The 17,751-nt window shown below is 33.8% G+C and overlaps 2 protein-coding genes across 3 annotated transcripts in view; both read right to left on the bottom strand.

The window, feature by feature from the left end:
• Positions 1-12,637, bottom strand: part of LOC119837037 (facilitated trehalose transporter Tret1-like) — an 18,950-nt gene extending 6,313 nt beyond the window's left edge. The window contains exons 1-7 of one of the 2 annotated variants that reach the window (XM_038362521.1): positions 12,372-12,637; positions 6,901-6,980; positions 5,042-5,274; positions 3,782-3,935; positions 2,293-2,462; positions 1,199-1,319; positions 655-753 (exon numbers count right to left, since the gene is read on the bottom strand). In XM_038362521.1, coding sequence (XP_038218449.1) covers positions 655-753; positions 1,199-1,319; positions 2,293-2,462; positions 3,782-3,935; positions 5,042-5,274; positions 6,901-6,937 — 814 coding nt within the window. In that variant the 5' untranslated portion in view covers positions 6,938-6,980; positions 12,372-12,637. The remainder of the gene's footprint in view (positions 1-654; positions 754-1,198; positions 1,320-2,292; positions 2,463-3,781; positions 3,936-5,041; positions 5,275-6,900; positions 6,981-12,371) is intronic. The other variant, XM_038362520.1, reaches the window with a different exon arrangement.
• Positions 12,638-15,572: 2,935 nt separating this feature from the next.
• Positions 15,573-17,751, bottom strand: part of LOC119837016 (facilitated trehalose transporter Tret1-2 homolog) — an 11,998-nt gene continuing 9,819 nt past the window's right edge. Inside the window, exon 8 of the mRNA XM_038362496.1 lies at positions 15,573-15,992. Coding sequence (XP_038218424.1) covers positions 15,750-15,992 — 243 coding nt within the window. The 3' untranslated portion in view covers positions 15,573-15,749. The remainder of the gene's footprint in view (positions 15,993-17,751) is intronic.

Below are 17,751 nucleotides of genomic sequence, written 5' to 3'. Positions count from 1 at the left end.
CAGATTCGAAATTCAAATGTAATATTTTTTTATAATTAAGTGTAACAGTATTTATGGCCAGACTAAGTATATAACATACTAGCAAACTCGGCGAACTCCATTTCGCCACCAGATGGCTTCGTTTTTCCCGCTTTTCTGTTGAAATTTTTCCGGAATTTTCTTTGCTATAAACCTCACGACGCCCAAGACCTTTCCAACGAATGCAAAACCGTGGAAATCGGTTCGTGCGTTCTGGAGTTATAGCGTCAGGAAGGAAAACCCGACTTATTTTTATATAGTAGATTAATAGAGAGGGCATTATTATAATATTTCATAATTGTTTTAATAACTAGCAATTATCTATATATAGTCATTTTCTCTTTTGTTTATTTTGCTAGAAATTTCTCATCATTTATAACGATTTGCTGTTAATAGTTTATAGAATAAACTCATACAAAGAGTATTATCTGAACTAAACTTATTATATAGAGGAACTAATGTTTTCTCATTCATATTTGTTTTCACGCATAAACCACTTGATCAATTTTAAAAATTATTTCATTGCGTGAAATAGGCTATATATGTACCACAGGCAAGGCCAGGCAGACTGCTAGTTATATATAATTGATTTATCTATTCCATATGGAACGTATGAGGGGGTAAGTATATACTTACATAGCATTTTATAAGCTGGCATTTTCTGCGTATCATTCTGCGCTTCATTATCCTCGTCGTTCAATTTTTCTTTCTCCGCTTCTTCAATTTTACCATCTCCTGGAATATAAATAGTTGATAATTTAGTTAGTGTAACTAAAATTAAACAATCAACAGCTCTGAATAACTATTCAGTTGAGTTTTTAGATTATTTTTATACTATTTTATCGCTGTTTATTTAGATGTCTATGAAACTATAGATTTAAAATGTCATGATCGCTTTGTTAAACAATAATTTCAATATCTTTAAACGAATGTGTTATTTTACAATTTCAATTAATTATTATTCGATCAGGGTTTTTGATAGATCGAGTCCTGAACGTAGAGCCGCGAGGTCTTCAGTTTGATTCCCAGTGAAAAAAGTGTCCTAGTATAGCAGAATACCAAAGGTTTTTCACCTACTTATCCGTAAAGATAATCAGATCAGATAACAGGGGTATACCCCACTAAACAGTACGAGACTTCACCTATTCTGAAAATGAAAGAAATAACATTAAAAACTTACCGTTTATAGAAACGAGTTCTACAGAAGGTAACAATTGTTGTTTAAGTCTGGACAGTTCTTCTAGCACTGACTTGGACTCGGGTGAAACACCTTTATAATAAGCGATGGATTGTCTCGCTTCCTGAAAAGTTTAGAATACTTGAAAGTATTTTAAGAATTACTATCAAAAACTGGTATTATATCTATTGTCAAATTTTCTTTTATATTATGTAGTTAAAACATATATCTACTATTGATATATCATCATCATTATCATCTATGACATAAATGATAAAATGCTATATCAAAGCCCAAAGCACTAATTATCAAAATTATTTAATAGTGTCTCACGGAAATGTATGTATTGTAGGATTATTTAGATATCGCTTCCTTCGCCCTAATAAATCCTCCATAACATTAAAACTACCATTACATACCTAGAAGAATACATCGGTACAGATTACAAAAAAAGTGTAGCGTAAAAAAAAGTCAGCATATTTTCTGATTTTCCCTTAATCTGACTTTATAAAAGGAATCTTTGTGTAAAAATCAAAAAATAAATTCAAATGCTGTTAACATGCGACCTCTTTAAATGGTGGCATAACATTACGACAGTATAAAGAGATAAGACGCTAGAACATAGCAACGCTATCAGGAAAGCGCGTGTCACGTGACGAATACAACTTCTGTCGTCAAACGCAACTCCAAATGGTCATAACCTATTAGTATTTAAAATTAATTAAATAATATGCAATTTTAATGTGGGACTCCAGCTGCACGAAATGGGCCAGCTCGCAGTACCACAACATACTACACCCCCACAGAAAATCAGCGTGAAATGTACCATGCTACTGTGTTTCGTTCGATGAGCTGGGGAGCTGGAAGCCCGTTTCCTTTTCCTCACCCTTCCCAATTTATTCCTTCTTTTCAATCGTCAATTTTTTCTAATACTTTACACCTAAAAAGCAGATGACTCTGCAACTGTTTTTGGGCGGTGGTGGCGGTCTTTACCATCAGGCGACGACTGTGCTGGTAGCACAGTTGCCCGCTTTGACAAAAAATAATATGTAAGGTGACAAAAAATAATCAGTATTATAAAAAATGTAATTAATTACCTCTTCATTGTTCTTCATAAACAAAAACACAGGACTCTCCCTGACAGACATTAAAAGCGCCGCATACAAAAGGCAAAAGAAAATATTAATCCAAATTATATATTTGAAAGTGAGGGTCCAACCCATAACAAACGATACGAATATACCCAAACAGTAAAACGCCATAGGAGCTAAAAAGAAAAAAATAAACAAAAATAAACAGAAATCAACAGAATTTCATTATTGATAGATATGTTCAATCATATCAAGGTATTAAAGTTTCAATAACTTTTGTATTGAGAATTAGAATTTATCAAATAAATATAACGATAGGCCAATAAATACTAAAATAGGCATATTAAGAAAATGCTAATTAATCAATGAAATCTTCACCTCATTTATTATTGTAGTTATATAATATTTCAACATTTAAAAAGTACATTAAAGTACTAAATATACATTCTACTAATATTGTAAATGCGAAAGTTTGTAAAGATGTGTGTATGTATTTTCACACAAAAACTACTAAGCCGATTGCAATGAAATTTGGTACGTAGATTCGTGTACGATAGATATATAGATACGTGTTCCCTGACGAGGATGATAATCTGGAGATCTTCAAAAGTAGAGTGAAAAGGTACCTTCTAGGGAAGCGCGCTCCATCTTAGACTACATTTATGCTTACCAGCAGGCGAGATGGTAGTCAAGCGCTTCCCTATCATACAATAAATAAAAAAAGATATCTGGATAACTATAATAACACAAAGGCATATGTGGTAGTCGAGCACGCTTCGGCACGAGTTGGGCTAGCTCGCACCGGGGAAGTACCACACCCCCACAGAAGACCGGCGTGAAATAGCATTCTGCTGTGTTACGTTCGGTGAGTGGGGGAGCCGGAGGCCCATATCCTTTTCCTTCCCCTTCCCAGTCCTTTCCTTTATCCCTTTATCCTAATCCTTTCTTAATCCCTTCCCAATTTAAAGTCGGCAATCTATTTGTAGAGGCGTAAGGTCTGCAATCGTCCTTACGCCTCTATGCTATATAATGTCCATGGGCGGTGGTAGCGCTTACCATCAGGCGTCCCACCAGCTCCATTGCCGACTGTGACATAAAAAAAGGCAACTTTTTATCCCGATATTCATACGGGATAAAGACTTACGCACTTTTCATCATCATCAGCCCATATATGTTCCCACTGCTGGGACACAGGCCTCCTATGAGGGTTCAGGCCATAATCCACCACGCTGGCCAAGTGCGGGTTGGCAGATGTCACATGTCGTCGAACTTTTGATTCTCGGACATGCCGGTTTCCTCACGATGTTTTCCTTCACCGTTTTAAGCAGTGGTGATGTTATTTACATGCGCAGATAAATTGAAAAATCAATTTATTTCTTGCACGCTCGGCCGGTCTCGAACCCCGACTTATCGATTTTGAAGTCCGAGGTTCTCACCACTGAGCCACCACTGCTACGCACTACGCACTTTTACTTTTCTAAAATTCACATCTTACCTGTAGCTAGTAACCCCCGTATAGACTGATCAGCAATTTCAGATATAAACACTGGGCTATGAACGAAGCATGCTCCACACGCCATCCCACCCACAAACCTTGCCAATAGAACGAATACAGATGATGAACTCAAATCCACTGCTAGCCATGATAACTGTAGGGAAGTAAGAAAAATTGTCAAATCAGAAGCTCTATGCTCTTAAGTTGGGTCTTAAGATACAGAGTTTTTCTAGTTTAAGGGGCAATGTACATAGTGAGGTAAGGTATAATGTTTTGGCAAAATAAAGATTGTTGTTTATTTATTTATTTATTTATTTATGCGGTATTAATTTATTCTTTACTAGCTTTCCGCCCGCGGTTCGCCCACAGGAATCCGGTTATATCGCGCGACATTCTTTTTCCGTCAGGTCTTTCCCAAAGTCTATTTGTCAAAATTGGTAATGAGGTTTAAGTGCGAAAGAATCTTACATGATTTTATGTTTGATATTCAGGAACTTCCATAAAATCTTTCATCCCCTATTTGAACCCCTTCTACCCTTTTTTGGCGATGAAAAGTATCCTATATCAATTCTATGTTCAGTTCTATCTTCATACGAAATTTCATCAAAATCGGTTTAGTGGTTTAGGCGTGAAAGCGTAACAGACAGACAGCACTTTTATGTCTATTTCTTTCGTATTTATAATATTAGTAGGGATAAATCACTCAATAAACTTTTACTTAAAATAGACAACAATATTACAATGTACATACTAAAATTACAATGTATATAATAAAATAGACAACAATATTAAAAAAATAAAAGAGTATATACTAATATTATAAAGCAGAAAAGTTTATTTATATGTGCTTATATCAGGAACGTATATACACGTGACATCTGAGTACTGTAGGTTATATATGTGTGAAGTCCCGTGTCCCCTAGTGGGGTATGGGGCAGATGATATACATCTGTTTCACTGATCGATTTTTTTTATGGACAAGGAGGTGATCAGCCTTTTGTGTCCTGCCAGACCGAAATGTTTTTTTTTGTGCGTTCATCGGGAATCGAACCCAGGACCCATCGGTTCTACGCTCACGCGTTAAGCACTGTACCAAGGAGGCGGTTATTGTCAAAATACTCAACAATTGACCGAAAGTGCTGTAAGCTGGGTAACAAGGTCTTATTTCTTTTATCTCCAAAAATGCTATCCTCTTAAGACTTACGTAATTTCAAAACTAATCTGAATTTCTAGAAACTTAACCCTCGACTCAAAACTTACCACAAACGGCATAGCAATACACAGGCCTCCTTTCTGCCTCCCCAGTGCATTGATCACCGGACCAGCGAGCATGGTCCCCACCATAGCGCCCAAACTCGGCAGACTACCTAGTAACGATCCTTCTACTTCCGTCATGGGTTCTTTTAATAGTGTTGTATTAGACGACGTGTATTGATGCAGAGTGTAAGATGGCCAGACATATAAAACGCCGGTGACGAAATTTCCCAGGGAACCTGAAACAGAGAAATAATTAGTATGCTATTCTTGGTCGTGCCACGTCGAGACACCAGCAGCTTTGTGGAGTACTTTCCGCACGGGGCTGGTGGATTTGTGTGGATGTTGATAGGAATTTAATTTTGAAACATGGTCCTTGAAGCCTTATACATTTTAGGCGAGCTTGGCTTATAAATCTTTATCTAATACCTAGTTGAGGAGTTGGTTTGTGGGTCCTGACTGTGAATACACCGCGCTGGGTTTTAATTTTTCGTTACCGAATGAGCGCTATCGGCTGTTGAATGTAATCCTACTAATATTATAAATGCGAAAGTTTGTAAGGATGTGCGTGTGTTTGTTGCTCTTTCACGCAAAAGCTACTTAACCAATTGCAATGAAATTTGGTACGTAGACAGCTGGACAATTGGAATAACATATAGGCAACTTTTTATCCCAATATTCCTACGGGAAACGGACTTACGTGGGTGAAACCGCGGGGCGCAGCTAGTAATAAATACATTTACATATAACATAAATTCAAATTCATAATTTGATTATATGAATTAAACACAGCAACATACTACGTCTTTCTAGATTAGATGAATAATGTTTAAAACAAGTTATTATATTTCGTGTAATATTATATAATTATTTACATTGTTTATAACTTTAATCTCCTCAAACATCATTTAGTAAAAATACTTGTAAAACTAAGTAAAAAAGAGCAATATACATTTACGACTACCACACATATGACTTCCTCATGATATCTTAAATTATAAACATTTTCATACTTTTTGATTGTATTTTTTTTTTTTATTTAATATGTTTAAGGAATGATTTAATTTACCTATAACTAGCTTTCTGCCCGCGGCTTTGCCCGCATGGTATAAGGAAATAATACAGTCTCGAGTTGTATCCGGGATAAAAACCATTCTTTTTCCTTTCAATGATCTCAAAATACCTTTTTACGAAACTTCATCGATATTGGTTCAATGTTTACAAGGAGAGACATGCAGATAGAGTTACTTTCGCATTAATCATATTACAAACTGTACACCGTGGTGCATAATCATATATAGCCTATGTCACTGAGTTAAGTTTCTTATGGCGAAAGAATTTTTGAAATCGGTCCAGTGGTTTTTGCGTATAAGATTAGTGTAGATTAGGGATTATAACCATCATATTCATGATATCGGTATACATTGTCATTATTACATACTATGATGTCATCATAGAAAATATTCTAAAACAGTAAGCTGTTACCCTTGTTCTTTGTATTAATACAATTATTGTTCAATAATACAAAGATATTTGTTCTCAAAATAATTCATAGATAACATTCATTATACAATAACTAGCGATAGTGCGAAATATCGTTATATTCGAAGAAATATGCAATAGATGTATTATCTGCTATATAGATAGGAGTGAAACTTCAGTAAATGGACAAAAGAATGAGATGAATCGACAAAATATAAAATATAAAATAGTATGTATATTTCCGTCTCATTCTTTGCCGGCTTCGTTCTACACATTTTTGTATTTGTGTCTCTTACCTGTCGTTTTTTCCGTTGCATCAGCTTTGAAATCACAACGATTCTAAAGAAGATTCACTTCAAAAATAGACATAAAACAATACTCACATGCCAATGTGACTTGATATTGTCGTAATTTTCCCATTTTGCTTTGTTCGTCACATAGACCTCATACCATCTAGACGATACTGAAACCAAGATATTATATCACCCTACTAACAATTTAACTATTACATGAAAATCAAATATTAAATTCAAGATAACCTATATTTATCGCTATCTTGAATGTTTTCTGTATGAATTTTATTTAATACTAGCTGTTCGCCCCGGCTTCACCCGTGGTACATATGGCCTATGTTACTCAGTGAAGTTGTATCTTTCTAATGGTGAAAAAAAATTTTAAGCTGTATATAAATAGATAATCACTACAAAGTATAAAGCAAAGTCGCTTCCCACGTCTGTATGTATGTATGCTTAGATCTTTAAAATGACGTAACGTATTTTAATGTTTTTTTTTAATAGATAGAGGGATTCAAGAGCCGCCATAATGTCAAAGGAAGTTCGTCATCTAAGAAAATGTCGAGTGTCTATCATTGAGATACAGACAGACAGACAAACAGACGTAACACATATATAATCATTTGAAGATAAATGTTTTCACAAAAGTATTTATAAGTCCTATGGCAACATATAAACGGTGAAGGAAAACATCGTGAGGAAACCGGAATGTCCAAGAATCAAAAGTTCGACGGCATGTGACATCTGCCAACCCGCACTTGGCCAGCGTGGTGGATAATGGCCTGAACCCTCATAGGAGGCCTGTGTCCCAGCAGTGGGGATATATATGGGCTGATGATGATGATGATGATGATGATGATGATGATGGATAGAAACTCCTGTCCAAAGTAATAAATATGAAATTATATATATTTTGTAGATTTAAAATGCTTTGATAAAAGTTTATTTAAATGAATAAATGGCTGATTCCGTAATTTAATAAGGTCTAATAACAAATACATTAAATTTTTGATAAATCTGCAACATAAATAACTTTAAATAATTTTACTTATTTTTCACTTACCCCTGAAATAAATTATTATTTTATAGATTCACTATAGACAGTAATACGTCGTCTTGAACTAGCTCCTATAATAATATTGTAGAATTTCTTGCAATGATAATATTATATCTTATCATATTTTTACACAATAGTGCCAAGAGAAATGTTATCGATCCACATCTCCAGTTATTTCTTTATTGTGAGATCTCATTCTATTTATATGTAGATAAGTACATTAATCTACTAATCCTACTAATATTATAAATGCGAAAGTATCCCGTCCGTATCCCGTGGGAATATCGGGATAAACAGTCGCCTGTATGTTATTCCAGTTGTCCAACTGTCTACGTACCAAATTTCATTGTAATCGGTTCAGTAGTTTTGGTGTGAAAGAGCAGCAAACTCACCCACATCCTTACAAACTTGCGCATTTATATATTTACACATATATTGTCAGGAGCAAAGAATTAATTTTAATGAACACTATCTGAAGATGACTGTGAAACTATTTAGAACATATTTATTTCTGTCATTTTCCACGGTTTTATGTGCTTATGGGCAAGGGGAATTCCACGCCATCTATTGAAACAATTTACCTATAAAAAGAAATTTATCTGTTTGTATTAAACTTCATAGAAAGTTACAGGTTTACAAAACGAATTGCATATGATTGCAAGATTTCTGATAAATGAGCACATAGCTAATCCACCAAGTAAAGTATGTCCTATATTCAGAGATTGAACAGATAATGTATTGATGTTGAATATTTCTTTACCGTAAATGTAATATAAAATTCGATGACTCTTTGTTTCATCATATCTAATGTAAATTGAAACTATATGTTTAAAAATAAATTTTACATTATAATGGAATGTGGGAGTCGAACACGCTTCAGCACGAATTGAGCCAGCTCGTACCGAGGTTGGTACCACACCCCACAGAAAATCGGACTGAAATTGTAGCATGCCACTGTGTTTTGTTAGATAAGTGGGGGACAGGTCGGCCCACATCCTTTTACCCTTATCCCTACCCCCCAAGTCCTTTCCTTTATTTCCTTCGTGATTCGTTTCCTTATCCCTAATCCAGCAAAGTTAGCCTATCCTAATGTTTATGGGCGGTGCTGGTCGCTTACCATCAGGCGACTAACCAGCTCCTATCCAACTATCACATAAGAAAAGATTCCTGAGAAAATTATATATTATATAAACAAAAAAGAAACATTTTTCCATTCTTCCTATATTCTCTTATATCGGGATTATATATCTAAAATGATCAAATACCTTCGAATCGCATACTAAAGTAGCTATCGTTTTATCTCTTTAGATATAGTTAGATTTATTTTCAGATAATTTCGACAAACTGTTGCTACAGTGAGAGACGAGAAAAATATATAATCTTATCTCTTTAAGATCTTTCATTATTCTCCTATTTTAGGCCCGTCGACTATACTGGCATAGTTAAGGAAAACTCTCAAGCGAATAAGATGCCTTTGTCACTCTGGTCTCCTAACTATCACCAGACACAAAAATCACAACATAACATAACTCCGTTTCATGAAAGCAAGACAAACATATTTTCTAATTTACAATAATAGTTAGTTTTCCTTACGATACGTAGAAACTATCTTCGAATCTATACATATAATAAAACAGGAACCTTTTCTTTGTAACCTTTCCTTTCTTCCCATCAATCTTTCCTTAATCCCTTCTCTCTTAAAGTCGGCAATCTATTCGCAAAGGCATAAACCCTCTATAGTGAAGTCCCGTGTCCCCTACTGGGGTTATGGGGCAGATGATATACATCTGTTTCACTGATCGATTTTCTTTATGGACAATTAGGTGATCAGCCTCCTGTGTCCTGCCAGACCGAGACAATTTTTTTTTTTATTGTCCCCACCGGGAATCGAACCCAGGACCCCTTGGTTCTACGCTCACGCGTTTACCACTGTACCAAGGAGGCGTCCATAAACCCTCTGCATATAGAAAAATCTAATATATATATATCACAATATCGTAGGTATTTAATGCAAATTATACAAAACCTTGATAATATGCAAATTAAAGTTTAAATATTGATCTCGTTAAGTAAACATTAAAATATTCTAAAATTGGTTAGATTTTGAATGACAAGATAGATCATACAAGGACGTTAGCGAGAATAAGCTCATATGTAAGGTATAATGTCTTGAAAGAACTATATTAAAATCACCTAAAATAAATGTAGCACTCAAAATAATCTAGCAAGAGCGTCTTGAACCTTTATTTGATACCTATTTGTACTGCTACCGTGAGGTACTTAGCTATAAGGTTAAGTGTTTGATTTAATCAAATTTGATTTGAAAATGTAAAACATAATTGATGACACATGATATAATTCATTCAAATGTAATCAACGATTCGCATATAAGCATAAACCAGCCAACATTGCAAATAAATCTACAAGAGATTACGTACCTACACATTTTTTTTCTTTTAATCTTAACAAAAAACCTGTTCATCAACGCAGACGTCTGGTTGGAAAATTTTGGGCTGTCATTATTCAATGAGCATATTTTTATAACCTGTCCCTATACACGGATTAAAATTTACTCCATGATTTATTGATTTTTAAGCTTAAATTATACTTATAATGGCTTTTGCCCGCAGCTTCGCACGCGTTTAAAATCGGAGAAGTTTAATAGATGTTATTATACATATATAGCTTCCTCTTCTTCCTCCTCCTGTTTTCCTCCCATCAAAATCCGTTGCGTAGTTTTAAAGATTGAAGCATAAGCAGGGACACATAAGCGACTTTGTTTTTATAGTCTGTAATAATATATATAGATGTAATAATATATCAGATTATTTCGTATGAAATTTTCAAATGACCTCAAAATATATCAATTATCAATTTCGGGTTATCAATTTCGACTGTATTTTGCGTGTTTGTTACATACTTTTTACTGGATGTACCTATGTATTTTTATGATTTTTTTTTATTTGAATGCTGGTGACTCACATGTGGTTTCATTTAAATTAAGTCTACTTCTCACAATTTGAACGCGATTTCGTATAAAGGGAAAACTCTTGTATTCTTATGTTTGTAACGTTTTCATGCAAAAATCACTGAAACGATTTCAATAATTCTCTCGCCATCAGAAAGCTGCAACTTAACTGAGTGACACAGACTATATTATGTACCACGGGCGAAGCCGGGGCGAACATGTATAAGTAAACCTTAGTTGGGCTAGGTCGTTCTTACATTTAAAATTTCGTTTCCTAGATTTTACGACAATCAGTACATTTTCCAATTCTTACGGATATCAAAATTATAAAGTAGTGAAGTCTATGAATTTGTGTGTTTGTGACGTTGTAGGGCGATATCTCTGGATCTGCTGAACCGATCTTAGAAATCTTTACAGCAAAGAAAGTTATATCATCTGTGAGTGTCATACCGGGCCAACGGTACAACGGGTGGCAATTTATTGAATACTAGCTGCGCCCCGCGGTTTCATCCGTGTAAGTCCGTATCCCGTAGGAATATCGGGATAAAAAGTAGTCTTTATGTTATTCCAGTTGTCCAGCTATCTATGTACCAAATTTCATTGCAATCGTTTCAGCAGTTTTTGCTTGAAAGAGCAAAAAACGCACACACATCCTTACAAACTTTCGCATTTATAATATTTTTATTGAATATTTATGACTGATAACTCATTATAAAAAAAACGTTTACGCATAATGTAAATTACCCTAAAACCGCACTACATTATTGATGAGGTTTCTAACCTTTAGTAGAAGTGAATTAAAAAATGTTCTAATATATGATTCAAAGAATAAACATCTCATTACATAGGAATTTTTATGGACTATATATTTATTATCTATCTTAATATATAAAATTCTCGTGTCACAGTTTTCGTTGCCATACTCCTCCGAAACGGCTTGACCGATTTTGATGAAATTTTTTGTGCTTATCCGGTATCTATGAGAATCGGCCAACATCTATTTTTCATCCCCCTGAATGATAAGAAAAAGGCAGAACAGCGTTTGCCGGGTCAGCTAGTATTAGATATATTTATTATCTGTGTCAATAATAGAAACAATCGTAATGCGTCAAATTCAATTGAATACATATCTTTACTAATATTATTATAAAGCTAGAGTTTGTTTGTTTGAATGCGCCTATCCCAAGAACTACTGATACTGGTCGCTGATTGCTATAAGGTATATGTTATGTGTTACAGGGAAAACGAGTTATAACGAAAAGCAAGTTTAAAGTATTTATATGGACAAATATGTATGTTATATACGGCAGAGCCGTGTGAAGCCGTGTGGACTACTTGTTTTTTTACATACTTACCTCAATTATTTGAATTACATAAAAAAAATCTATTTACAAATTTAAGCATATAGCTGCAAAAACATGTCAGTAATTTATTTAGAGTAATGTATATTTTAAATCTATGATTAAAAAAACATATTAAACAAACATTTATTTTTATTATCACTTCACCAGAAAAATACAACCACACAATACTTACACATACCTAAAACGTTTTAAAATTCTTGGCCCACTAAACCAACACTAAACCAAACGAATGTTTGTTTCGTCACTTCTTATAAAAAAAACACTAATTTCTAAACCACACACGTTATTGGTCACATGACATAAATATAAAACAATTATTTTTTAATTAATATTAGTTGTTTTCACATAACATCGCAGACATGTATAAATTTAACAGAAACCAGTACTGATACAGTCCTAATTACACAATCGACTGACGCCTTTGTCGAAAAATAACATTAAATTTCACGTTTTTCGTATAAAATTTAAAACTAGTTCTTTATAAGCTAAGATAAGGATATTTAAAAAACGTATGTTTTATTTACAATACAATTCAGTTGAAATAATTTTTACACTCGGTCAGCTATGTATCAACTTACTACCTCTGCGCCCGCGGCTTCGCCCGCTTATTAAAGATAGTCACGGAGTTGCATCCACATAACTCTCATCTCTCAGGAATTTCCAGAATAGAAACTATTCTACGTTCTCACTTGGGACTCAAATTTTATCAAAATCGGTTTAGTGGATCAGGCGTGAAGAAGAGACAAACAGACAGACTTACTCTCGCCCTTATAATATTTGTACGTTGTTACGTGTTAATACACAAGTGTGTGCGCAAACGTATTATTATCAGATGTCTTGTGTTTTAGTACTAGTATTATGTTATCTGTGGTTTTATACAAATATTGAAAATTCACATACATTTACGTAAAATCCAAATAGTTAGACAAATATACCGTTGTTAACTCATTCCCATTGAAAGCCGTAATTAAATTTAGTGTCACCTTATCGGATGAATGAATAAACGAATGAATGAATTAATAAATGAATTCAAAATATTTTATTGTACACCAGACACACTTAATTCAAACTTTGCGCACTTATCAAAGATCGGTGACAATACAATAATTTCACGAGTTCATCTTTTTATCTTGCTTAGGATCGCCAGGATAAATAATTTCCTTACGTATACTCTGTTTAAGAGCAAGTGAGAAGATCAAGTCGATTCTATTATTAAAGCGTGTTTTTTAAAGTAAAATAATTGTTCACTTTTTATAATAGAATCTGTGTTTATAAATGATCATGTTTGTCCTACTAATATTATAAATGCGAAAGTTTGTAAGGATGTGTGTGAGTTTTTTACTCTTTGAATGTAATGTGGCGGTCTTATCGCTATAAGCTATCTCTCCCAGACAACATATGGTTTTCTATCGAGAAAAATCAGCAAATAACTCTCTTAAATAATCTTTGTCCATATAGTACAATATAACAATTAAACAAAATTATAATTTTTGCTGCGTAATAACTGTCCTGTTATTGCTTCCAATGAAATAGAGATATTGAGAATGGTTTCTTAAGTTGAAAACCAGTTTTAAATCCTTGATTAAAATACCAACAGGACTGCACCATCAGCCATTCCATATAATTAATTCAACTGCGTACAAAATACACCTACAAAATCCGTTTTACGAATCATAATGCTTTTAAAAGTAAATAAATACTTTTTATTTTACAAAATACAATATTTTTAAGCCTTATTCTATATACATAGTTACTAAAATATATTGAAAAGTTAAGAACAATAAATTTCATTTAAAGAAATAACATTTTTTTAAAGGTCAAATTATTTGTTTTAAGTCTAAGTTATTGAATAAGATAAACTTATAAAACAATAATTTAAAACTCGGCCAAATACGTCTTTGCAATTAAGCAAATTTAGGACATACATAATAATTCTATTAACTATTTACACTAAATAATTATTATTTACACTAATTGTTTACTTTCGCTTACACTTCAACTTCAAGGTCACTGGCCGCATGCCAATATGGCATTTGACAGGTTTGGAAAAGTATGCCACGTGGTTGTTTGAAGGGTCATATGTGGAATTTTAATATCTATACTAATAGTATTTTCTTGTGTTTGATTTTACGCGAGTATTATACATTTAGAAATTAAAGACTTTTAAACGAGGATTTTTTTGTATGACCTTCAAGACATGTAACATCTCAGTCTCCCGGTGACCAAGCTCGCTGTAAAGTGTTCGAAACGTCGGGTTAATAATATAATGAATAAATCGCGTTTAAAATCCGTTTAAAAGGCTTTAATTTCTAAATCTATACTAATGTTTTAAGCTGAAGAGTTTGTTTGTTTGTTTGGTTAAACGCGATAATCACAGATATTGGTCCGATTTGAAGCATTATTTCAGTGTGAGATAGATAGCCTAGTTATTGAGAAAGGTTATTGGCTATATATGTACACGGGCGAAGCCGAGGCGGACCGCTAGTCTCGTTACAAATATTATATTTTCGTGTCACAATGTTAATTATCATACTCCTTCGAAACGGCTGGACAGATTTTTAGGAAATGTAATGTGCATATCGGATAGCTTTTAAAATCGGCAAACATCTATTTTTCATACCCCTTAATGATAAGAGTTCATAGAGGCAAAACAGCGGTTGCCGGGTCAGCCGGTTTCCACACAAATTTCTCTATTTTCAACATAAATCATCGAAGTTTGAATCTATGAAAATATCGCAATAAACGTCATAGACAGGAGTCTCGTGATATCATGACGCAAGCTGCAAGTAGCCTATTATAACTGAGCATTTTGGTGTCATCGCCTGTACGTTAACAAATACGTTTTCACTGTATACGACAGCTAAATCCAAACACACTATCACACTTATTTTATACATGTAAAAGTTTGTTTGTTTGTATGTGTCCGTCAATCACGCTGTAACTACAGAACGGATTTTGATGAAATTTGGAACACAGACAGGGTATGAGCTGAAGTGGGTGCTTTTATCCAGATTTAATGTTTCCTTAGGGTAAAACAGTAATAGATAATAAGTAAATCATTTGTAAATGTCTTAATTTCCCACAAGCAAAGCCGCGGGAGAAAGATAGTGGAGAATAAAGTAAATAAACTCATTTATGGGCATTAGAGTTTGAGCTGCAAATGCTTAAATGTTATGTACATACTTGTATAGTCTGTGGTAGCTTTTGTACAGCCAATCGCGTTTGTTTTCATCCGGGTCAAGTGTGGCGATTTAGCAATTTTATTTTTGATTAATTTTAAAACCTAACTACCATTAAATTATAATAATTTATTCGATATTCTTGCTATAGTCAATTACCCTGCGATTATAGACCTATAATAAGAAAAAACTGAGATTTTGCACCTTGCTTTAATAAAAAGTGAATGTAAAAGGAATTTTTAGAAACTTTATCCATTAATTTACTAATAATGAAGAGCACTTACTTCTCGTTAGTATCTATTAAAATCAAGCCAGTTTTGAAGCAAAAAGTTAACGCGAACGAATTCACAAAAACCACCTAGTTTATCCTACTACGCCTTCACAGACGCTGGCCGTTTCTTCATAAACAATACTTGTATAGCATCGGCGGAAAGCCCCTTTGTTTCTGGTAGACAGAACTGACTGTACATAGCTCCAAGAAAACATACTATAGAGAAGGCATAGAAGGTAGGTCCCAGGCCGATCTTATCCACTAGCGGGTTGAAAATCATGAGTGTGACAAAATTCATTACCCACATGCAAACCATGGATAAGCTGTTTCCGAGTCCTCGAACCTGTAAAATCAAATCAAATATACAAAGAAGGAAGAGAAAGAATGTTAATATAACACTACATGATGATGTTCGTGAAATCTTTACAAAAGAATTAATCAAAAAGTGGATTTATATTTAAATTTGTTTCATATTGGAGATGGTTGTTTATCATCTCAAAAGATGGCGTGTGTCCTTTAGGCACATGAAACCGAAAGAGGAGAAATTCGATTGCTGAGGCGGAACCACGGGTGGCCGTGAGGCTGGGCGATGCTGAGATTTGGCAGAGACGCGGGTTCGAATCCCGCCACGTGACCAAACTTTTTGAATTCCTTAAAAATTTATCAAGCGCTTAATAATTCATCTGTGTGGTGCTGAAGAGTACTCAGCTGCCGCGCTGATTTTCAATAGCCCCTCGTTATATTACCCAATACACTATTTAATATTATAAAGTTTAAATATTTGTGCCCTAAATCAGAGATGAATTGTAAAAAGTATCCGTTATTTTTATTACAATTGGTTGATATTCAACCTAATTCATCTATACATAAACAATTTTGACCGTAAACAATTGAAATAACAAAAGGCTTAAAGAATCTGAGCACATGAGTTAAATAGGTCTTTTAGAATGTCTTAAAATATACGATACACTGCATTAAAACTGCACTGCAATGTAACGTAACATTGTATGTATAAATAACGGTAATCTATGGAAAATCGTATTATAAAAACTGGACGCCTAAAAAAACATCTCAAAAATACCATCAATGCTTGGAACATTAATTCTTTAAATGATTAAACACCTAATATAGGACAATCATTCCGATTTTCGTCAAATTATTCTTCAAGTGACACATTAACATTGGAAAAACGTTTAGGTAAACGTATTTTGAGTATTAAATTATTATCAGTTGCTTCTGTATAATAGTGACTTATATTTTGGGACGATACGTTTTTAGCGAATCACATATTTCAACCACATATTTGTATTAAGTTTTAATTACCTGAGTATAAATTATTATTAGAAGTAATTTAGACAATACAAATTATTCAAGAATAATTGAAGAAAGCAAAATCATTCTAACATATTACGCGAGCGTCAGCTGTTCACACAACGAGTAACATTGCTGAATCAATAGTTGTCCATTAACTTCTATTTATCTATTACAGACATTTTCAATTGTAAACACAGATTCTATTATAAAAAGTGAAAAAGTAATTTTACTTTGGAAAAACACGCTTCAATAATAGAATCAACCTGAATCTCTCACTTGCTCTTATACAGAGTATACGGTAAGGAAAAAATTTATCCTGGCGATAAGCAAGATAAAAAGATAAAGTCGTGAAATTATTGTATTGTCACCGATCTTTGATAAGTGTACAAAGTTAAAATTTAATTTGTTCGTTGAAAGTCACCATCCAGTAAATATTCGGTTTTATACAAACATACAGGTGAAGCTAAGAAAAGCGTATTAATATGTAGAAAAGATAATACTCTATCTGTTTAGTGATAATAAACATAATTTTCTAGGTCACACACAATACAATATGTTTATATTATGTTTGAAACTGGCTCGCCGGTTTAGAAAATGCATGCTCAAACGTGCGTGTGCATAGATTCAGATTCGTTCCATTACATCACATACCCAGAGGTCTTAATATTTTTTACTATAACGATCTCCCTCGTCCCTGGGGAGGGATTTTTTTTGTTTTTTTTTTATGTCATAGCGGGCAGCTGAGCTGGTGGTTCGCCTGATGGTAAGCGATCACCACCGCCCATAAA

This window comes from Zerene cesonia, chromosome 26 (genome assembly GCF_012273895.1).
Source record: "Zerene cesonia ecotype Mississippi chromosome 26, Zerene_cesonia_1.1, whole genome shotgun sequence".
NCBI lineage: Eukaryota > Metazoa > Arthropoda > Insecta > Lepidoptera > Pieridae > Zerene > Zerene cesonia.
This window is presented reverse-complemented; position numbering and strand designations above follow the sequence as displayed.